Source organism: Arachis hypogaea, chromosome 8 (genome assembly GCF_003086295.3).
Source record: "Arachis hypogaea cultivar Tifrunner chromosome 8, arahy.Tifrunner.gnm2.J5K5, whole genome shotgun sequence".
NCBI classification, from domain to species: Eukaryota; Viridiplantae; Streptophyta; class Magnoliopsida; order Fabales; family Fabaceae; genus Arachis; species Arachis hypogaea.
The window spans coordinates 11,443,087-11,468,025 of NC_092043.1; the positions used below are offsets into that span (position 1 = coordinate 11,443,087).

Here is a 24,939-nt window from a genome sequence, read left to right on the forward strand (position 1 = left end):
AAAATTGTCAAATTGCTTTGCATGCATGTGAAAATTTGAGATCTGAGATGGTATGGGTTCTTAAGTGTCAAACATTGAATTTGAATTCTCAAGAACTAACTATTATTGCATGGACATCGATGCTTGTAGCCATGGGTCCTCAAGCCAAGAAACACTCATTATTGCATGCATTATTGTGCTAATAAATTGGTTGGATTTTGACCAAAATCATGTTGTTGGATCCAAAGTAAAGAAGTGCGTACAAGGAAAAATAGAGTTCCAATTTCCGTTGGTGATTCACTATTAAATATTTATTATTATGCAAAAATAGGATTATTTAATTTGTTGCAAATTAAAAATGGCGGAAATTATTTTTAGGAGAAGTATATGGAATCAAGAGATTACAGACAAAAATTAAATAAAATCACATTAATTTATATTAATAATTAATTAATTTTAAATTTTTTAAATTCAAAATTTAAAAATTTAAAATAATTAAATAAACCTAATTAAAACCTATAAAAATATTCATCTTCTCTTTCACATTAACCTACCCACCTCCAACAATCACATATATAGACCCATTTCTCTTACCGTCAGGTCCTCTCCGCCTCCCACCGCGACCTACTCCTCTTCTATCACTGATATCTGGCTAGTCGGATTCGCCACCGTCGACAAAAACCGCTTCCCTTTCATGAACCAGATGTGTTACCAGAGCCACCGTTGCAGTTGGAGTTAAACTTGTTCGGCCTGGGTCACGACAGCCTCATATGAACGTCCCTCAACTATGGCGGATGCACCGTGTTCCTAGAGGAGGACAAAGCCTGGATCGACCAAGTCCAGCAGAGGATTTCCGGCTTGGAGTCGTACCACGTGGCCTATGACACCAAGGTCCACCAGGCGGACGATTTCATCAAGATTGGAATGGAGGAGGAGGAGTGCAAGAAGGTGAGCGACCCCAGGTTCTCCAAATGCTAGCTGGCACACAAAAGCTATACTAGGCGCACACCACTATTCCAGCAATAATATTAAACATTGCCTTTATCACATTCATTAAAGGGATAACAGCCACGTTTCATGTTTGTAGTTGATGATTAAAGAGACTGCAAATTACACACTTAATCTTAGCCAAAAGGAATCCTTGACAATTACAAAAATATAAAAAAATATTCATTTAATATGAAAAAAAAACATCCTAATACTTAACAAAAGAAATATCCAGTTATATTTTAGCAAAAATAATTAAATATCTATAAAATTTAAAAAAATTATGAAATTCTTAAAGAAATAGAGACATTAACATTTGTAATACAAAAAATTCAAAAAATATATAAAAGAACATCAATTTAGTATGAAAAAGAAGCATTCTGATACTTAGCAGAAGGAACATCCATATATATTAACTCGTAAAGATTTTGGATTCACCCAAAAGTATTTGGTTAGTTTTTAGCTAATACCCTTTTGATTTCCTAGCATTATTCTTATTTTTAATATAGAGATGGAGATAGTGTTTTAGTTGAATATTAATATTTAGAGTATATTATAATATTGTGGATGTGTAAAAAATGTTAATACAACACATAGGAGCGTGTTACTGTAGCTTGACATGTGTGTAACATACTCTCTATGTGTTGACCAAAATGTTGTTACTTTAACACACATTTTGTGTATTGGTCAAGATATTATCACATGGACAACAAATCTTTTACGTGTTGATTCTGTATCTACAAAATTTACTCACATATAATTATATCAAATAATTTTATTTTCAACAAAAATACTAATATTTTTTTGATTTACAACAAAATTAGCTTAAAAATGGATGTAAATCTAATTTATTAATTAAATAGTGATAGAACCTAATCACCAAAAAAAAAAAAAAATAGTGATAGAACCTATAAAAGTTACAAATATGTGTAAAGCAGAAATCATTGCAGGCATATCTTTCATATGGCCTCTTTGATTGCAGACTTTCTCATTTATACTAATCTCTTTAAGTGGGAAAGGGACCAAGTAAAAGATGTCATTACTTTTCAAATGATTTTGCCAATCTCCTTTTATTTTAATGAGAATAAAAAAAAGGAGTTTGATTAGAGAACTAACTATTTTTCAGTTAATAATAATTAATTTTTTTAAATTAATTTTTTACTGTAAATTATAAATTATAAACACTAAATTTTAAACATTAACCGCCTTAAATCTTAAACCCTCCAAAAGTGAGAGTTTAGATGTAAATTTACAATTAAAAAATTGCTTAATATTAAGTTGATTATTTATGTTTGTTAAAAAAGAAAATTTCAAGCTTCATATATTCATTTCATCCCATTCTCAAATGAAATGATGGTATATTTATGGATATTTTTCTTGATATTTCATCACTTCATTTTTTTTACTTTTTAATTTTTTTGTCATATTTATAACCAGAAACAGATATAAAAGGGGTAAGTAATAGTCTCGTCCCGTATTTATGAATATTCAATTAATAGAATCAGAATTCAAAACTTATTTGTTTATCTTTTATGTATTTTTGTTACCTAAGTATATTATCTTTAGCCGCACATATATTGTGGCGAGTCAAACTAAACTAAAAACTAAAAACATGATTTCATTTCTTAATTCATGTCAATACAGTGAATGAAAAAAACGATTCTATTTTTACTTAAGATTTAATAAATGAAATAATCGGACTAGAAGCAACAGAATTCTATAAAATCTGGATAGATAATATGGTAGAAAGAAATCAATTTGATTTCTTTGACCACGAATCTCAATGATCAACAATTGGAAATTAACATGATAAAGAACTCAAGAATATTCTCAAAATTTTAAAATTAAAATTATATTTATGTATGAGATATGTGTTTAAAAAAATAAAAAATATGATGTGATTTAGTGATTTTATATGTATTATTTTTTACTATGTTTATGTTTTAATTTTTTTATTTATTAATATATTTTACTTAACCAAATTAATATCATATACTCAATTTTTTATACTTTTTAAATTAGTTTTTATATATTTATTTTTGTATATATTTTAAAAAAATTCATTTGTTTTTTTAATAATATTAAAATAATAACACATTTAATATTATATTATTATATAAAATATTAATAACAACTTATATAATTATATTTTGGTAATTTTAGATATTTTTTTTATAAAAATACATATTATATCTGAATTATTTTTATGTATTGAAAAAATATAATAAAAAACAATAATAAAAAAATTCGTTTAAAATACAGTCATTGGATATTAAAATTTTTTGGGTTAAATACTGAAATCGTCCTTAAGGTATGGGGTGAAAATCAAAATCGTCCCCAACCTTTTTTTGTTATTAAAATCATCCTCAACGTTACAAAACGTTATAAAATCATTCTTTTCTATTTGTTTGGACCAAATTACCCTTAATTATTAATAAAAATAATATTAAAACAATAAAACCCCACTCCCACCCACACCCAGCATCCTTCCTCTCTCCCTCCACCCCACTCCCTCTCCCCCTCACTCCACTCCCTCTCCATCATCATCAGAACCCACTCCCTCTCCCCCTCACCCCCTCACCCTTGCGTCCAACCTGCTCGCCGCCCCTACGTCCAGTCCGCCGCCGCCCATGCGTCCAGCCCGCCGCCGCTTCTGCGTCCAACCCACCGCCGCCCTTCGTTCTTCCTATTTTTTTTTTTTTTTTTTTTGAAGAATATATACATGATTGATGTTGTTGCTGAATTTTTTATTTATTTTGCTGATGAAAAAGGGAATTGGGTGTTACTGGGTTAGTGGTGATGAAGAAAGGGGTGAGGAGGTGAGAAGTGGGGGGTGAGGGTAAGGGGTTCTGTGACTGCCTCCTCTGCTTCTTCCTCTGCTCTGTTTGAACTTCTTCTGAAATTGTAACTTGATGATTATTGAACTTTTGGATCTGAAAACTGAAATTGTAGTTGATGATTATTGAATTATTGTTTATTGAAATTGATGTGATTATTGAAATTGTTATTCTTAAGCTTCTGATTTTTTTGTTGATTTATTTTGTTTTCTGAATGTTGCTATTAATTTGTTTTGTTATGAGTAATGAATGGTGAGAAAAGGGAGAGGGATGAAGTGGAAGGAGATTGGGTGAGTGAGCGGGTGAGGGGTGAGGGGTGAAGGGTGGGGGGTGAGTGAGGGGGTGAGGGGGTGAGCGGAGGGGGGAGGGGAGGGGAAGGGAGTTTGTTTTAATTTTTTAATATTATTTTTAATTATTTTTATTAATAATGAAGGGTAATATGGTAAAAAAAATAAAATTGAAGTGGAAAAGGACGATTTTATAACGTTTTGTAACGTTGAGGATGATTTTAATAACAAAAAAAGGTCGGGGACGATTTTAATTTTCATCCGAGACTTTAGGACGATTTCAGTACTTAACCCAAATTTTTTGGATCTATTCCTATGTATAACATACAGAAACTCACACATTAAGAGCAAGTCCAACACTTAGGTTCTTCTTTTATCTTTTCTGACAAATAGAGTTTTCAACTGTTGGAGAGAAGTAGAGTAGAGTTTCACACAGTTTTCAAGAACAACGAGTCCCTCTAAATGAGAATTTGGGATAACCAATAATAATTTGTCAAATAGCAAGTTATTATTTAAATAAATAATTATATTAAATAATTAAATAATAATTAATTTAGTAATAATTATAATTATAATAATTAATTATATTAAATAATTATATTTTTATTTAATTAATAATTTATATTAATTATTTAAATAATAACTAAATTTTTATTTAATTAATAATTTATATTAATTATTTATATCATAATTAATATTAAATATTATTTATATTATTATATTAAATTATAATTAATTAAATTTATTTACATTAAAAAATAAATTTAATTTTTACACCTTACAAAATAATTGTTGGTTGGGTTGATTATTTTAATTTTTAAAATTTAAAATACTAACCACATTATTAAAATTAGCCGTTGCAAAACTAGGCGTTACCAAATTAGCCGTTGGAAACTAGCAGTTACTATGATACCGTTATTATTAATAAATTAATATTTTGTTACTCTATATATACCACTTAGATACACTTCTATTCTCACATTTTCTACTACTCTTCTTCATCTTCTTCCAAGTTTACGAAATCAAGGTTCTGCTAATATTATTTTTTGTTCAAAAAAATGGATCCAAACCAACTCAACTCTTTTTTCAATTATTTACAAAATTTTTCTCAAATTTCAAATACCCAACAATCTTAAACTTCAAACTCTCAAGTTCCAAATCAAAACTTCACACTATCGAATACATTTCAAAATCCAAATCCACAAAATCTTTCTAATTTCAATTTTCAAGCTCCTTATAATAATCAATTTCCTATATTCCAACCGCAAAATCAAAATTCACAAACACCACATTTTCTATTTTCATCCATATTTAACCCCTCTATCGAAAATGTTACTCCAACTTCCTTACCGTTTCCAACTCAATTCAATGCATCAAGACATAACTCATCTAATGTTGGTGGCTCTTCTAACCCATCCTCTCAGACTCCTATACAATCTAGTCCAAATTTGCAATATTCAAAATTTGCCAACCCTCGTGGATTAGATGCTATCGACCTCAATGATGATGATATTGAAGATCGGAGGTAAGATAGTATTCAACACTAGCATTGAAAAGAGGATGAGATACTGATCAATGCATGGTTAAATGTTTCAACTGACCCTATAGTTGGTACCGATCAAAAGGGAGAAACATTTCGGAGTCGAATTCACAGTTAGTGTGTAGAATTTTGCTCCGACATAGGAGTGGTTCGAATGTTGATAATATAAAGGAGTTGGCCTATAAACTTTATTCCACAAATTATGGTCGAAAATTTATTTTTGAAAAGCATTGGAACATGATTTGGTTGGAGCAAAAATGGAGAAGCCAACTACCTACACAGAGTGGCGGCTCAAAGAGAACCAATGTTAGTTCAACTGGAGCATACTCATCCTCATCAAACCTAGAAACACCGTTGGATGTCAACCCGATGTGGACTCTCCCGTTCGCCCACAAGGATAAAAAAAGAGCAAACGAAAAAGTAAGAGAAAAGCACGAATGTCTGAAGATTTTAGCGAAAAGAAATCATCGGTTGTTAAAAAATTATCTCTCATGGAAGATATTAAGAATGATAGAGAAAAGAAACTAATGGATAGAAAAAAAGAAAGAGGAGAGGAGAGGAAACATAGAGCAAAGATTATGGCAATCAAAGAGAAGGAGTTACAAATTCAAGTGGCAATGAAAGAATAAGAATTACAAGCTCAAACGGCAATGAAAGAACAAGAATTACAAACTCAGGGGTATATTAAAGAAATAGAGATAAATGCAAAAGAAAGAAAAATAGAAAGGATGGCTAAGGAAAGGGAAAGGGAAATGGATATGTAAATACTTAATGCTGACACGTCTACAATGAGTGAAAAACGACGAGCTCTTCATGAGATTGCATGTGAGAAAATAATCGCTAAGTGATTTACTTAATGGTTCCTTGTATTCGTAGAGTTATGTAGCATGTTCTTATTTTTATTGCGTATTACTAGTATGTGATGTAGTATGTTTTATTTATTTCTGATGTAACTTTTTAAATTAGTCAATATTATTATGCTGTTATTGTTTATGAAAGTGACCGTTGCAAAACTAGCCGTTTTAAATTTAGACAAAAAAAACTTACCGTTAAGTAGCCGTTGTAAACTAGCCGTTGCAAAACTACCCGTTAAGTAGCCGTTGAGAAGTAGGTACTTATTGCAGACACACTTATAAATATCAGCTATTAATGATTCTGCAACTCCACTTCAGCTCTTGTTTCTCACCTCGAAAAAGAATTAAAAATTACATTTCTAGATAGGGTTAGAAATTTTGATGATATGTTTAATGAGGTTTTGTATGGCAAAAGAAGATGGCAAGATAACACACTCATAGATAACTGGATCGATGAGTGTTTACTCGAAGATTCAAAAGAAGAAGATATCGATAGGAACTCTATCCCAACTCCTCATAGATGGATCAACAGAGATCAAGAAACAGGACATGATCGCCTTTTCCAAGATTATTTTGCAGATGAACTGGTGTATAATGCTGACATTTTTTTACGGAGATTTAATTTCGAATGAGAAGACATGTGTTTCTTCGGATAGTAGACACTTTCTCAAATGTCTATCCATATTTCCAACACAGGGTTGATGCAACTGGAAGAAGAGGCTTGTCACCACTCAAAAAATGTACCGCTGCGATACGGATGTTAGCATATGGAGTAGCAGCTGATGCTGTTGATGATTGTGTGCGCATAGGCAAGAGCACTACAATTGAATACTTGAAAAAATTTGTTGAAGGTGTCATTTCGGTGTTCGAGGATGAATACTTGCGAAAATCAAATCCAAATGATGTACGACGCCTGCTACAAACGGCGGAGGGTCGTGGCTTTCCTGACATGTTGGGTAGCATTGACTGCATGCATTGGCAATGAAAAAATTGTCCAAAGGCATGGAAAGGTATGTACATGAGTGGTTATCGTGGGATTACAACCATAGTACTTGATGTTGTAGCATCTTCAGACCTTTGGATATGGCATGCGTTCTTTGGAGTTTCTGGTTCAAATAACAATATCAACGTGTTAGATCGTTCTCTAGTGTTCGATGATATTCTAAATGATCGTACTCTAGAGGTAAATTATACTATTAATGGTAATAATTATACTATGGGATACTATTTAGCAGATGGTATTTATCCTGAATGGGCCACATTTGTCAAATCAATCTCAAAGCCACAAGGGAAGAAACGCAAGTTATTTGCACAATACCAAGAAGGACAAAGAAAAAATGTGGAGCAAGCATTCAGAGTGTTGCAAGCACGCTTTGCAATTATACGTGGTTCAGCTCGCTTTTGGGAAAAGAAGAAGCTTGCCAACATAATGAGAGCTTGTATTATATTGCATAATATGATTGTTGAGGATGAAAGAGACATTTATGCAGGAAATTTTGCTCAAGACTTAGAGTATGATGATGTCGAAAATGGCTTATCACAACCTCAGTTGGGAGAAGAACATTTTGCACCATATCATCAATTTTTTCAAAGAAATGTCCAACTTCGAAACATGCAACAACATAGACAATTGAAAGATGACTTGATTAAACACGTATGGCAATTTCACAATGCTTGTCGTCAATATATAGCTTAATTATGTTTTTCTTTGTATTAAGTAATTTTACAAATTAGTGTCATTCTGAATTATATATTGTGTATTATTGTTATATATGAATTTATTTAATATTGATATCTTTTAATAGTGAATTATTTTTAAATTTATAAATTTAAATAGTATTATTGAAAAAAAATAATTACATTAATTTGAAGTATTTTAATTAATTAATTAAGTGAGACCACAATAGAGACTAAAGTTAGTTCCTCCTAATGAAAAAGAGAGAGATGCTTTGAGTTTCTATTTACAATTTATTAATATACTAGTGTTTAAATACAAAAGTAGATGTAAAATTATTTTTTAAGACAGATTAATCATAAATAGAAATTGAGATGAATTCTCTATTGAAAATAGTCTAAGACTAAATTTAATAAAACTTTTATTTTTTGAAAGTAATTTACAAAAATTATCTTTTAAAATATAACTTTTTAAAAATTAAAATACTTATATTTAATTAAATTAAATTAAAAATAACTTTTAATAAACACAGACATTATAATTGTGTTTAAGTAAATCAGCTTTAAACCACACCAAAGGCCTCCCTAAGAATTCGGGTACGTGAATTTCAGAATTTCAGAAAAGTCAAAAATGTCTTATTGTGGAATTAATTTCTTGGAATTAATTTAAGAACTCGTGACTGAATGACATGTGTCGCATATGAGATGAGATTTCCATATTTCTTTCGAATAAAGATAGAGAATAATTTTTAATTGGTCCATATTAATATTATTTCGAAAAATATATTGTCTATACTCTATATTGATAAAAGGAGACTGTATGCATTAGATATGAAAAGATTTACCAGTCAAACATATCTATTCTATTATATAAAAATCGGATATCTGCACTTAATGATGGAACTGACGTGGCATGTTTTGGAGAGAGTTTCTCAATTTAATTGATTTTATTTTATTTGATTTGATTATATATTTAAATATTAATATAATTAATATAGTTTAGATAATTTATTATAATTTATATTACTTAATTAATTATGCTACATTAATTATAATTCGTTGTATTAGTGAATTAATCTTTTCATTTATAAAGTCTAAAATAAAATAAATAAATTGTTATTTATAAAATTGTTATTTCATAATTGTTATTTATTCTAATATAAATATTAATCTTTTTATTAATTTTATGAATTAACATTAATTTATAATACATTAATTTATAATCTATTGACTTAAAAAAATGAAAGCCTAACGATCGGTTTGGACCGGACCGGTGTCCGCTCGGTTTGCCTAATGCGATGTCGTTTCAGGGGGAAGGAATAACGCGTTACTCCTTGCTGTTACTTTCATTCATTTCTTCATTCAAAGAAAACAAAGAGGGAAAACCCTAGCTAGCCTCCACTGCCGCTGAACGGAGTGACCGACTGCCACCGTCTGTGGCTGTTCGAGGAGTTTCTCTTTGTACTGTCGGTGTTTTTCAAGTCAAATCCCCTGTTTGATGTCTCCTTCATCACTCGGCGCCCATCCTCCGTCGGATGCTTCCTGCTCGCAGTCGTCTTGTCGCCGTCGTCTCGGCGTCATTGTCTCCAAGGTCAGTGGCTTTGGTGTGCACCTGTTCTTCGATTTTCATTTTAATCTCTGAATCTCTGTTCTGAAATCAACAAATTATTGAATGATTATAGGATTTTGTGTTTTGCTGAAATCGTTGAACGATTATTTGGTTTTTGGGTTTTGGCTCTGTTGTACTGCTGCTGCTTTGTGTTTTTTGTAAAATTTGTAGATGATTATTTGATTATTCAGCTCAAGGTTGTGTGTTTTGTGTTTTGTGTTTTAGATTACACAGAAAAAAAAAACCAATTACTTGGAACACTTGCACACAAACATGCCCAGTCCTAACGGTAGCTTCCCAATGGATCCTTCGTTGGGTCCTTCCCCTGTTCTCAGAACCTTGGTTGTAATCATGGTAAGTCTCTAAACTAATTCATTAATATATGTAATTTAAAACCCTAATCCCAAATTTCATGCAACCCATATATAATTAATTTTATCATACAGTTGATCCTTATTTTAATACGTCTTTTCACGTAATTTTTTTTGTTTTGTCTAAATCTTATATATTTTTTTTATTTGTCTTATGTTGCAATATTTTTTTTGGAGTCAATAAAAATCAATGCCTCAAATTTTAAATTATAGAAAATATGACACTATATTCTCAACACAATCTTTGGTCATATATGAAAGGTACTGATAACAAACATTTTGAGAATTATATCAGATTAAGAAACAAAAAATTGGTGCTATATATCAAATTTAATTCTCATACCACCTTTATTCTGTACCTCTTGAAATGTCAATATCTATGATATAGAATGATTTGACAACATACAGAAATAAAATAATTTCATGCCTTTTCGAAACTTATTGTGATTTATAGTACATAATTAGTGTATGTAAATATAGTGATTTCCTCTTCAGCATATATTGCTTCTTATTTTGATTTTTCATAATTAAACTCCAGTTTGTCATGTAAATGGAACACAATAAATGTTGGCTGTTAATTTCTAACCTAATTTTGATAATTATCTTATTGATTTTATTGATATGATTCAGATTCTTTAATCCTGAATAGTCCAAAAACTTTTTTTTTTTAGTTGGATTTTGATAGGAACATAAAGATTCTTGCAATCCTTACTAATACTGGGGCTGAACAGTGCTGTGACTCTTTATAAGTATGGCATAGGTGATCACCACACTTATTCTTTATCTATACTGAAATTCATAATATTTGAGTAATTTTGTAGTGGTAGGTAGCAATGGCAGCTAGGTGAGTTCATGTGCCATGTGGATTGTTTCACAATAAGTTTTTTTTATCTTTCGTTAAATATGAGGTCTTTGATTTTTAGGTATGATCTCATCAAGTGTATCAATGCTGGTCCAGCGCATAAGGTGTGAAAGCTCAAAGTATGTGTCATTAGACTTTGGACCGTTTCTCAATTTGCAAGATCTGGGATGAAGGCACCTATTGAGATGGTTGTCCTTGATAAAGAGGTAAAATTTTCTCTTTGCATTTTAGATTTATTTTGGTAATGACTGAGCAATAAACCTCATTTATCTCTGACTCTATAAAATTAATGCATTCAGGGAGATACAATTCAATGCACTGTAAAAGACATATTTGTTCCTATCTTCGATGGCTTACTTGCTGAGGGCAACATGTACGTGGTCACTAATTTTGGAGTTGCTTTGAATACCATCAAGTTCAAGCCTACTAGACACGAATTTAGAATCCACTTTAAGAGGGACACGATTGTGCGTCCGGTACAAGATTCTTCAGTTCCATTGAACGGATTCAATTTTGTTCCGTTCAAAACAATTCAATCAGAGTTTAAAGAAGATGGTTATTTAGTTGGTAAGTACTTTGTTAGATTAATCTACAATGCATGTGTTGTTTAATTCTTTGAAGTCTAATTTTTATGTATATATATTGTTTTGCATCATTTGCTGTCTTTTTTATTATGAACATATAGTGGACAGATATGGATTCAATTGATGTATTTATTAAAATTTTTCTTCAATTTGTTATTGGCTTTGTTTTCTATTATTATGCGTTTTATTCTAACACATCTAAAGACTGCTTTCATATATATAGCAACTAAAGAATTAGTACCTTTAAAGTTATCATTAAACACAAGTAGTAACCTATTTATTTTTTGTTTCTTCACGAACTTCGATTTCTAGGCTCTAACTATTTATTAACAGTCTTTTATATTTTTATTTTTAAGAAAATTAAAAGGATCTGATTTCAACATAAATAAAATGCGTTGATTCCAAAGAGAAAAATTTGGGCCAGCTTAATATTTTTATTTTTATATTTTTATTTATTAAGAGTTTTGTTAATGAATAGATTGGTGCCTTTATTTTGTAGATGTGATAGGTCAACTTGCTTCTAAGGGTAACTTAGTCGAATTCACACGGGACGGGAAGCCGTCAAGTTATATCACCATAGAACTTGAATGATCTTGAGTAATGCTTAATATCTTTTTGATATTGGCTTTTGTTTTAAAATCTTATTTTGGAATTCTGTGCCTCTCTTTACTCTACAAGAATTTCTATTTTTTATAGGGGTGGACAGAAATTAAGGGTAACGTTGTGGCAGTCTTTTGCTTTTGAATTGCTCAAGTATCTGGAGGAACACCCATGTCTTACCTATGTGGTTATTCTCCAAATGGATAAGATGAAATTTTATAGTGGTTTGTTTATTTGTTTATTTTACTGGTATCTGAATGCATGTTTTGTGTCATCATATGCTTATGGTATTTTTTTTTATTTTGTTATGTCTTTTGTAGGGGTCATGGGTGTATCCAACACAAACTACAATTCGAAACTGTTTATCAATGTTGAGTTTCCAGCTGCCAAGAATTTCTTTGCGAGTTACAGTGTATAGATCAGTATTGTGGCCAGCAGAATATTTATACCATGCTTTTGATTATTAAACTATTAACAAATTTCTTTAAATTCTGATTTAAAAATGCAAGGGTGAACAAATTAGATCCTGTTGACGGACAAGGCATAATGCCGCTGGTCTGTGATCAACCTGTTTCAGATGAGGAAGATTTTTTACGTCTATCAGTCTACAAAACAATTGCAGAGATAAAGGAGCATAATCAGGTAAAATCCTTTCTTTATTAGTCTTCCTTTTTTTCATTGTATTAGTTCTAATATTTGTTGGATCATAATCTCAATTGTTGTGTTGTACCCTCGCATCCATCGATTTTAGGATGCTGTATTTGTTACAGCCGGGACAATTAAAGAAGTTGAGACTGAATTTGGTTGGTGGTACAAAGGATGTAAGAAGTGTCGTCGTAACTTGAGGTAACTTGAGAAAAGATATTCTGTCCTAATTGCATTAGAGACTATGAGTTCTATGAGCCAAGGTATGACTCACGATACTTCTTTAACATTCACACACTATATACTCTTTGTCCTCGAAGATAATGGTGTAATCTAATCATTTGTATTATTTGCTCAGACACTATTAAATTATTATTATTATAATAGGTATTTTTATAACATTTTTTATGAATTATATATAATAAAAATTATTTTGAACTATTCTCCTTTGTGGGATGGAGACTCCTGGATAATTCCCTTTTCTGAGTTTTCAAATCGAATATGGAATCTTATGTGTTATTTTTGAGTTTAATGTGAAGTTTCACACTGTTCATGATTATTATTTTTTTCTTGATTACATGTTGTAAAATTCTACTTGATTAGTAATTTTTTTTAATTAAAAGGCATTGCTCATAATTTTTGCTTTTGTTATGGCCAATCGGTGTTAATTGTGTGAATGTGGGGTTGGAGATTTAGATTAACTATTATTGAAATCACATTACAGAGTTACTTTTGTGGCTTGCTATTTCTGTGTTTTTGGTTTCTGATTCACAAAGGAAATATAAAAAAAAATTATTGGCTACTGGTTTATTTAGCTTTGATTTGTTCACGAGGTCACCTGCTTTTAGATTTTTTTAATTCCATTTGATACGTTTTATTCTTCCTTGTGGGATGGAGACTTTTGGATAAGCCATTAAAAAATTATTTGCGTCCAATTCAATAATAACATAGTATAGACACTCTGATTATTGGTAAGATTTACGTAGTGTGTTGTTCTTGGACTGTATATTTTTTGGTGAATAATAGGTACAACATTCACATAAGGGTGATAGACCACACCGATGCTGCCTCTTTTGTTTTGTTTGATGGAGAAGCTGCAAAGTTTCTTGGAGTTTCTGCTAATGACCTTAGGCAGTCTTGTGTGACTAAGGTTTGATGTCATATTCATTTTTTTGTGTTAATAGTGTGGACTATACCTTAATTTTTATTACTTATGAGAGCATGAATGAACTTTTTTTCGCTAATTGTGAAGGGTGTTGGAAAAAATTCCTGTCCCGAAGAGATTAATAAGCTTAGGGATATTAAGTTCATATTCAAAGTGCAACTCAAGATGAGGAATCTGAACTCTTATGAACCATATGTGATTCATGTGCTGAAAATGTCATATCCTTATGAACTTTTATGGGATGGATGGCAGCGAACATGTCATATCCTTATGCTCGAAATTTGACTTATGATGAGTTTCCAACCAAGTTTGTTTGGAAGGACGATTCTTCAAAGTGGTTTTCTCGAAAGAAAGGCTTCGCAATTGGAAGGTTGACTCATGTACTTGCAGGTAATGACGAGTTTACATTCAATTTTGATCTTACTTATTTAAGGATTTAAATTTAAAATCTTAACAGCCTGTACCCCACGTCCATTTTATTCAATTTGTCTACACTAGAAAATAAATGTTCAAATAACTTTTAACAGTTATAATTTGTAGATTATACGATTTTTTATTTTTCTATATTTTTTAGAAAAATTATTCTTATGCGGATGTGAAGCTACATAATAATTAAAATAGCATAGCTTAATCCATTTAGCAACTTAAAAGTGGGATTTTAACTAAGTTTTTTGCAGCAAATACCGAAGAATATTACCAACGGCTTCTCTTGAATACTCAAAGAAGATGTATGAGTTTTCGAGATATAAGAACAGTAGGAGGAACAATTTATGCTACATATAGAGATGCATGCTTCGCCCTTGGACTCTTGCAAGATGACAAAGAATTCATTGATGCAATTAAGGAAGCAAGCTCATAGGCCTCAGGATCATATGTTAGGAGGTTATTTGTCATTCTATTAACATCCAACAATATCTCAAGACCAGAACATGTTTGGGATAGATGTTGGCATGAACTCTCAGATGATATTTTGTATCGACAGAGAGCCGTGATGAACATGAGCGGTGAGTTTCTATTAATTACAATGATAAAAGTTCTTCCTTATTAATCATTTTTAGTTTGATTGAATTTTTATGGTATTGTATAATATGCAGAGTTAATAATGTCAGATGATGAGATTAAGCAGTTGTGCTTAATGGATATAGACAAGATCTTACATTCCTATGGTAAAACCTTGAAAGACTATCCTCCTATGCCTTTAGCAACTGAAGTTGATAATACTTTGTTAACCGAAAGGGTTATAAGGGAAGAGCTAAACTTTAACAGGGATGATTTAAAGAAAAATACCTCAGACATGTTAGCCATCGCAACACCTGAGCAAAGATATGCATTCGATAAAATTGTTACAGCTGTGTATTGTGATTAAGGGGGTTTTTTCTTTGTGTATGGTCATGGAGGTACTGGAAAAACATTTCTCTGGAACCTTATGTCTGTTGAGATTTGCTCAAGGGGTGATATAGTGTTAAACGTTGCTTCGAGTGGTATTGCATCTTTACTTCTTCCCAATGGAAGAACGATACACTCAAGGTTCAAAATACCGCTGAATATAACTGAGGATTCTGTATGTAACATCAAACCTGGTTCCCCTCAAGCAATGTTACTGTTGAGAGCCAAACTTATAATTTAGGATGAGGCTCCAATGGTTAGCAGGTACTGCTATGAAGCGCTTGATAAATGCTTGGGTGATATCATGAGGTGTTCTCCAACATATAGCAAAGATTTTCCCTTTGGAGGAAAAGTGGTTGTACTAGGTAGAGACTTTAGATAAATTCTTCCTATCATTCCACGAGGATCAAGACAAGATATCGTTCATTCAACCGTAAATTTGTCTTACCTTTAAAAGTTTTGTCAGGTGCTCAAACTAACAAAAAATACGAGACTCTCTGTAGGGACGAATGCTTCAGATCAAGATGAGACAGAGCAATTTGGTGAGTGGTTATTGAAAGTTGGTGATGGTCTAATAGGTGACAATATGGATGGTGAATCTGAGATATGTCTTTCAGGAGATATTGTTATTCCTTCTTCGAACCAAGCATTTGATGAGTTAGTTCATTTTTCTTATCCAAATATTTTGGAAAACATGTCCTCAAAGACTTTTTTCAAAGCAAGAACTATACTGGCTCCCACATTAGACATCGTTGAAGAGATCAACAACCATCTGATGGCTATCATTCCTAGAGGGGAAAAATTATATCTTAGTTCAGATTCCATATGTATGGATGAAGGGAATATGGAGAGTCAACTAGATCTCTATGGTCCTGAATTACTGAATAGCATAAATTATTCTGGTTTGCCTCCACATAAATTAATACTCAAGATTGATGTTCCGGTGATGTTACTGAAGAATATTGACCAATCCAGTGATCTTTGTAATGGTACAAGGCTACAAGTTAGGAAGCTTGGAAATCATGTCATAGAATGTGAAGTCTTAACGGGTAACAATGTTGGTCATATTGCTTTGATTCCAAGAATAAATATGGTACCAACAAATGAAACCGTCCCAATTAGATTCCAACGAAAACAGTTTCCCATAATAGTATCGTTTGCCATGACAATTAATAAGTCTCAGGGACAAACTTTATCTCATGTTAGATTGTACTTGTCCAGACCAGTTTTTACACATGGCCAACTATATGTGGCACTTTCAAGAGTTAAGAGTAAGGGAGGTTTAAAAGTTTTACTTATGAATCACGTAGGAATGTCTGCAAATTCCACTATCAATGTTGTTTATAGAGAAGTGTTTGAAAAAATAGTATTCTAATGTAAATATTTTAATTTTTTTTAAATTATGTATTAGTGTATAATTATTTTACTTTAAAAAATATAAAATAATTATTACTCCATTTTTTAAGTTAAACTTTGATTTTGATAATAATTTTATATATTTTTTAAAATAATAATTATTTTGTATTTTTGTTTTAAATATCAAAGCATATAAATTTTTTTCTTACTTTTATAAATTTTTCCGTGCTGAGCACGGGTTTATACACTAGTAATAAGTCAAAAAAATATAAGGTAGGTGGCTAAGTGGGCATTCAATATCCAAATAAGATAAAAGGTGTGTCGAAGCAACACCTAGAAAATATTGATTCTCGTGTGTTTAAAAAAAAATTGGAAATTTATATGAAGTTATTTTTGTGTAAAGTTGATAATAAAAAAATGTTAGATAATTTAATATTTTTATAAATTTGATTAAATTATTATCTAATAATTATCGACTATCAACTTCATATAAAGATAATTATACTTGAATTTTTAACTTAGATGAAATTAAAAGTATTAAATGGTCTCGTGGTCAAATTGATTCAAATTTTGAAATTAAACAAAGTAATTGGTGTGATAAGTGTTAGTATTCAATTTGGTCTCTGAACGTATATGCAAACTTTAATATAGTTCTTTAGATTTCAATTGTCTTTATTTAATTTTCAAATTTTGCAAACGCAACTTACATTAGTCATTGGGACAATTTTTGGCATATAAATATTAATGGAGTACTGATATAGACAATTAAATACCACGTTGAAACTAAACAACGTTGTTTTGGTTTTTGCCCTCAAATAGTCCAAAAACGATGTTGAATTACTTGTTTTGGAAGAAAAAGTTTTAATAAACACCACTTACGATGTTGTCTTTAGGCTCTTTAAATGCCAAAATAAAAACGATATTGTTTTATAAAGTCCAACATGATATTCGACTGTTCACATCAGTGTTTTGTTAATATTTGTGCATCAAAAGTTATCCAGAAACTAATATGAGTCACATTCACAAAATTTAGAGATGAAATAAAGACAATTAAAATATCATGACGACTCGCTTATAAATTCAAGAACTAAATTAAATATTAAATATTGAGAAAGTTTATGGCCAATACTTTTATTAAAATTTGGCCAATACTTAACCATAAAAAAAATTAAGTAATTATACACCATTAAATATAATCTCCTATCATTAAAAATACTAATAATAATAAATTGATAGCTACAAAATACAAAATTTACTTACCCCTAAAATTCCTCTCAAAATTATCTCTAGGGTGTGTGTGGTTAGAGGGAATACAAATGTATTCTCAGGAATTTTGAGATGGGAATATCTTATTCCCATATTTGGTTTAAGGTTTAAAAAATTATTTCTGGATATATTTTATTCCAAGGAATTCAATTACCACCAATTTAATTCCCATCTTCCCCATGGTTATCTTTAAGGCAACTACTCCTATGAAGATGCCAAAAACATCTTTTTATGATGATCTTTGTTTAAAAAGTGTAACTTATTTGTTTAGCAACACTTTAAATAAAGATAACACTTTTACTTTAAATAAAATCAAACCCTACAATCTATCATCTAATGGTCAAAATGAAATATCTTCATATGATGACAATCATAAAATCTTCATTGGAGTAGCCACCTATCTTTAATTCCAATGGGAATGGAATGTGTATAACAATGTAAAAAGACTAAAATGCCATTCAACTCTAATCCACTTTCTTCAAAATTTTTACTCATTTCACAAAAAAACAAAACCCTAACAGAGCAACTCCTCCATGAAAACGAAACCCTAGCCAATTTTTTTCCCAAATTCATGGAGGCTCCATCGACGTCGGCGCCGCCTCGTCGCTGATCTGGATTCGCACGAGCACTGAGCTCCTTATTTTAGAAAGAAGATTCACTATCAACCGTTCGCATTCGTGTTCATCATCACATCTCACTTCCGTTCGTGTTCACGTTCGTGTTCGTGCTCGTGCTCGCATCTGGCCTCTCTCCTTCGTTTGAGCTTGGTTGCTCGCACATCTCTCGCCTCCGTCTCTGTTCGAGTTATGCTTTCTGTTCGTGTCGTCTCTCTCGTCCTTCTCTCTCCTCGCCGTGCCACTGTTACCCTAAACAAAAGACTGATATCTTCTTCTACAAATTCATATTCGCATTGCTTCTCTCTTTGAATTCTCTTCGATTTTTTTTATATACTTTCTACATCATATTACACTAATTTTCTACAATAAACTACTAATTTGATTAGTTATTTTTTATTTTGTTTGATTTTTTAGATATTTTTTATGATTATGTTGCATGTAAACAATGTATTTAATAATTTGCTTCAAATAAAAAATTTAAGTTTATTGTCATCGATTTTGATGATTTAATGAAAAGATATTAATTAATTTTTTAGACTTTGCAACGTAAGTAGTTTCTATTATGAAATAAAATATTCTAGTTGGATGAGAAGGAAGTTAAATATTAATACATAGTAAATAAATATTAGAATTTCATCCATTTTTATCATATTTCACTGACCCAACTAGTTAATACAATAGAGAAAAGGTTTTACTAGTAGGTCTGAATTTCCAAATTTTACATTCATGTCTATTACTGTTAGAGGGGCCTTGTGGCTGTTTGAATTTATGGCCAGTGAGACATGTATTTTCTTAAGGAATGTGTCCTAATGATGTATGTGATTCAAAAATTAAATTTTATTATTAAAGAATGTATTTTTTCCTTGATGGGTTTGCAATGAGGTAATCGTTGATACGCGTCAAGCATACATTGGACACATTTTTTATAAACGGAAGGGTGAAAGATTGAAAAATGGTTTGAACTTTGCTCTTAGAAAAACACTTACAAGCCCACACGTATTAGAGACTCATCTGCTTGAGTAAGTTCATACTATTGTCAAATTTAAATTATTTTTATTTTTTTACTTCCAATTTATAAAATTACTTGAATAAAGATACTAAAAATGTCTTTTTTTAAAGATATTTATATGTGTTATGCTATTATTTGACATCTTTATTAAATCGGTTAATAATTTATTTTTTAATAAATCAGAACAAACTCAATTTATTATAGCAACAATAATAAATCTAATTATTTACATTATAATTATTATATCCGATTTAATTCGATCGAATTAAATAATCTAAATCGAATATTTTTAATTTTTTTGATAAAAAGATAAATATATCTCTAACTTTTTAATTTGTAGATATTTAAATTTCTAAAAATTTAAAAATACAATTAAATTCTTAAAAAAATTGAGTTTATTATTATTGTTATAAAAAAAATTAATTTTATTTTAGTTTATTAAAAAATTAAAAAAATAACCAATTTATTAATACGTCCAATAATAATGTGACACGTAAACGTTTTTACAAAAGGACGTTTTCCGCGTCTTTATAAAACATCCCCTCAATTTATACGTATTTATTTGGTCCTTTCAAGTTTGTACTTCTATGAAAATTAAGATTAAATGATAACACTTTGAAATTCGGTAAAGTGGAAACAATATTTCATTTCAACAAATAATATAAACGTTATGACTTTATCTACATTGTGTATACAGTCATAAATATGCAATTTGGTTAAATATTTGTTATAATGGTTAGAGATCGTTTAAGATTTATTTTAGTTTATATATATATTAATTAAATTTGTTATATAAAAATTAAAAAAAATATTAGTGATTTTATTCTTTTTACTTATAAAAATTGAATAAAAAATATATATATTAATAAGAATAATATTTCTAATTGTTATTATTATTCTTATTTATTTGTTATTAGTTTTTCCAAAACGTTGAAATTTTTTTTTTTTATATATACATGAGTAGTTGACATAAAATTTTTATTTATTGTATCTATTTTAGATAAAATATTATATCAAATTATCAATTTTTTTATTATCTATTATAAAATAGAATATGCACTTCTTCTAATAATAATGAGTTTATGTAAATTATAATAGTTAATTTAAATTGAATACACCTAAAACTTAACATAATAATATAATATCTTAATAATTTTTCTAAACAACAATTAAAAAATAAAAAATATACATCATCCGTTCAATTTTTATAAGTAAAATTTTTTTTATATTTTTCTTTTAAATAATATTTATCTACCTTTTATTCTTATTATTTTTCTTTTTTTTTTTAAATTTAACAGGATCACATCATAAAATAAAAATATATAAATGATATATACATTTAATTATAAAAAGAAAAATGATTTGTTTGAATGAGATTAGATAATTTTAAAAGTTAAACCTAAAATTTAATTTAATTCAGTACAATCTAATCTAATGCAAATTGTTTTCAATTTTAATATATTTTATATTTAAATTTAAATTAGATAATATTAAATTAAATTAAATTAAATTTTAAGTTTTTAACCCGATTCAATTTATTAATGTAAATTATCCTTATATACCTTCGTGCTTCAATCATTCTTAAACAAATAGAAACCCTTTATTATTAATTGATTAATTAATTAATTAATTATCACCAACTGATTTTGTCTTACGTATAAATATATATCTATCTAATAGTAAGATTCAAATTTTCTACAATTATTTCATTATATGCTAGCAGTCATTCAACATAAAAAGGTAACCTTTTCTAATTTTTTTGGTACAATACATGAATTTTATATTAATTTTCTTGTTATCACAATATATGTAATCTCTTTAATTAACATTTGGTTATTTAACCGATATAATAATAATAATAATAATAATAATAATAATAATAATATATTTAGTTACTGAAAATATTTTTTTTAAATATTATCTAAGAAATTTTTTTTGGACTTGAATATTTCTAGGTTTAGAGTGTTTCAAATATCAATTGCAACAAAAAAAAGTTGGTCCAACCACTATAGCCCAATATCAAATTCCCAGTACGGCCCAAATAGAATAAAAGAAAGAAAATTTACCAAAAATATACAAAGTGTTTGTTTGTGTGTTATTATTTTGATAAAAAAAATATATTTTTAAAATTTTTTAGTGTGTTTGATAAATTTTTAATAATAAAAATAAAAATATTAAAAAAATAAATTTTTTAAAAAATTATAATTTATATATTTTTTTAAAAAATATTTTTTATTATAAAAAATATTTTTTATGTAATAAATAAAAAAATATTTTTATATTATTATATATAAATATAATTAATAAATAAAAAAAATTTATTATATAATCACGAAAAAAAATCTTATTATATAAAATATCAAAATATAAAATTAATTTTACTTTTTTATAAACTTTTTTACAAAAGATAACTAAAAAAAAATCTTTATTATAAACTCACCTAAGCCCAAAGAATAGAAGAAAGAATAGCTTCGGAGAAACGCAGAAGAAAGAATAGAAGTAAGCACAGAAGAATCGTGAAGGAAACAAAGATGGCGGGTGGTGGCGGAAAGGTGTCGTTCAAGGTGACACTCACTTCTGATCCCAAGCTTCCCTTCAAAGTGTATGTATCTTTTTGAATCTCATCTCTTCTTCTTCTTTTTTTTTTTTTTTGGTTAACAAATTATTTTAATTGTTGTCCGAAATTATTTCAGGTTTAGCGTTCCAGAGGCTGCACCTTTCACTGCCGTTCTCAAATTCGCTGCCGAAGAATTCAAAGTCCCTCCGCAGACCAGCGCTATCATCACCAATGGTAATGTTCCAGCAGATCAAGCTTTTCTTTTTGTTGATTTATTTATTCGTTTATCGTTTAGCTTCCGTTATTTGATTATTAATTTGGTTTCTCAAGTTTAGGGTTTTTGGCGGTTATATATCGCGCTTTTCTAACTTGCAAATTGTGGTTTGATTGTATACTGAATGCTGAATACTAATTTCCTTGGACATTTTTTTCGGTCAATTATTTATATTCTAACTTTTGATGAATGGAATTAATTAATAACGCGATTAATTTGATATATTGGATGCAATGAAGTGCACTTAGGGTTTTCGGATTTATCGCATGCTCTAAACTCTGATGCTGGTTATTATTATTATTATCAAAGTTTGCACAATTCCTAGAAATTTGATGGTCATTTGTTTTGTTTGCCCAATTATTATATATTTAGATCTTAAATTACAGGGGATCTTCTCCCTTCCAAAAGATAGAAGCTTTAGATGCTAATTTGACTAATTACATAATTGAGATTTAGAAAATATCTCATCTACTGATTAAATTGTTCAGCCCATCATAGGTGATTAGGTGTTCTTTTGTCACTTGAAAATTCTAATTTTTGTTGATCAAGAAGGAAAAAAGCAATATGTCAAACATAAGCTACCACTACCAGTACCAATACTAACATGGACCCTATGATTGTGAAACCACCAGATTTAAGAGTACTTTTGTGAATTCAGACTTGGTATTACTTTTATGTTATTCTTATAGTAATTTCCATCTTGTTTTCCTGCATTTCTTATATTACTTTTTATGCATGCAGATGGTGTTGGCATAAACCCTCAGCAGAGTGCAGGTATGCCAATGCTTTACATTTATTTCTTTTAATTTGAGGCTGTGACCAAAGAACTGCATCATCTTTCACTTGAAATTTGGCTTAACATTATCTTTCTTCATTTTGAAACGCTGCTTAAAAATAAGCATGTGGAAAAGGAAAAAATGTCACTCAAACATTTGGGGTGATCTATTCTGATTTAGCTGAATATATATCTTGAAACTGCTTGATTCACATGGCTCGGGTTTGCGACTATGGGTTCTTATAGAAGGATTATATCATGAAATTGAATAAAGATTATTTAATACCATATAAAAGTTGATTATAGTAGTTACATTTCATTTGACACATTGTAAATTTCTTTTCCAGGGAATGTCTTTCTTAAGCATGGATCAGAACTGCGCCTGATTCCCCGTGATAGAGTTGGTGCTTCTTGCATGTTACGGGGTGTGTGAGCGGATATCAAACCATTTTATTTATATATACCTGTACTATTGTAGTCTGATAGTTAAAAATATTAAGTACCAGTGTTACTGATCTCATAGATTGGGATCAAAGGGTATCTTTAACTCATAAGTTTATTTGAATAATGAAATAAGTTTTTGGGAGATTTTTTGTAGTTAATTATTATACTGCTGTGCTTTAATTTGAGGTAGCTTTTCCTTTGGGAAACCTCCAAGCCCCTTCTTCTCCAGGTGAAACCATAACTCAGAGCAAATTTGGTTAAATCCGATCTTTAATAGAATGTTGATGTATGATGTATCACCGGTAGTTAGTAGGCTTGTGGGAAGTGGGAGCTCATATACATACATATTCTTCATAAAGGGATGTCGTGTTCATCTCTAGGTTTTGAACATAAATTAAATTAAAATATGAGTGATTCAACATCTATATTATATTAAATGTATTGATGTATATTAGGTTATATATATTGAGCCAAATAAAGCTTGTCTTGCTCAAGCACCCATTTCGACTAAAACTCGACCTGCACTAGTCTGGGTAATTATTGTCTTGACCGGATAGAAGCGATTTGGATACCTACGAATTCAGGTTGTGTTGCCACAATGCCACATGACAGGACATTGAACAGGACATTGAGACAAAGACAATAGGACAGAGACATTAAAAATTATGTTTTGTGTATCGTGTTTGGATACGATAGATAGGACACTAATGTAATGTCCAGTATTATGTTTGGATACACATGGATAAAATTAAAATATTATATAAAATGACTAAAATAACCATGTGATTCCAAATTTTTTATATAAACTAATTTAATAAATAATGAGAGTACGTAAGAGTACAGACCGTGGGAATTTAAAAAAAATATTTGAAACAGTAAAAAATTTTAATAAAAAATTATATAATAGTATTTATATTAAAATAAAATTTATAAATATAATTATTTTCTTAAAATTTATTATTAATATGTAGGAATACATATGGTTAATATTAACAAAAAAAATCTGAATTTGATTAATAAAAAATTTTATTTAGGTTAATAAGCCAAATTAATTTTAAATACAAAATCAGTTTTTAAAAAAATCCATTTTTAAATGAAAAAAAATTAATTTTTGCACATAAAAATCTATTTAGAAAATTAATTTTTTTTTATCTAAAATTTTATTTTTCTTTCCAAAAAATTAATTTTTCTTTAAATTATATAAAATCAATTACAATTTATAAATTTTTTTTAGCATTTTAAAATATCAATTTTACCTTTA

The 24,939-nt window shown here is 29.4% G+C and overlaps 1 protein-coding gene across 1 annotated transcript; it reads left to right on the plus strand.

Moving 5' to 3' along the window:
* Positions 1-22,049: 22,049 nt before the first annotated feature.
* Positions 22,050-23,822, plus strand: LOC112706102 (ubiquitin-fold modifier 1). The gene is made up of 4 exons (XM_025757220.2): positions 22,050-22,230; positions 22,322-22,419; positions 23,201-23,233; positions 23,582-23,822. The coding sequence occupies exons 1-4, from the start codon at positions 22,160-22,162 to the stop codon at positions 23,665-23,667; spliced, it is 288 nt and encodes a 95-aa protein (XP_025613005.1). The 5' UTR covers positions 22,050-22,159; the 3' UTR covers positions 23,668-23,822.
* The last annotated feature ends 1,117 nt before the right edge of the window (positions 23,823-24,939 follow it).

What these genes read in the sequence shown, in the direction of transcription:
- LOC112706102 (XM_025757220.2), top strand. Translation starts at nt 22,160, where the DNA reads ATGGCGGGTGGTGGCGGAAAGGTGTCGTTCAAGGTGACACTCACTTCT. An exon ending in CAGCGCTATCATCACCAATG is followed by an intron (nt 22,420 to 23,200) that starts GTAATGTTCCAG and finishes TTATGCATGCAG; the next exon opens with ATGGTGTTGGCATAAACCCT. An exon ending in AAACCCTCAGCAGAGTGCAG is followed by an intron (nt 23,234 to 23,581) that starts GTATGCCAATGC and finishes TTTCTTTTCCAG; the next exon opens with GGAATGTCTTTCTTAAGCAT.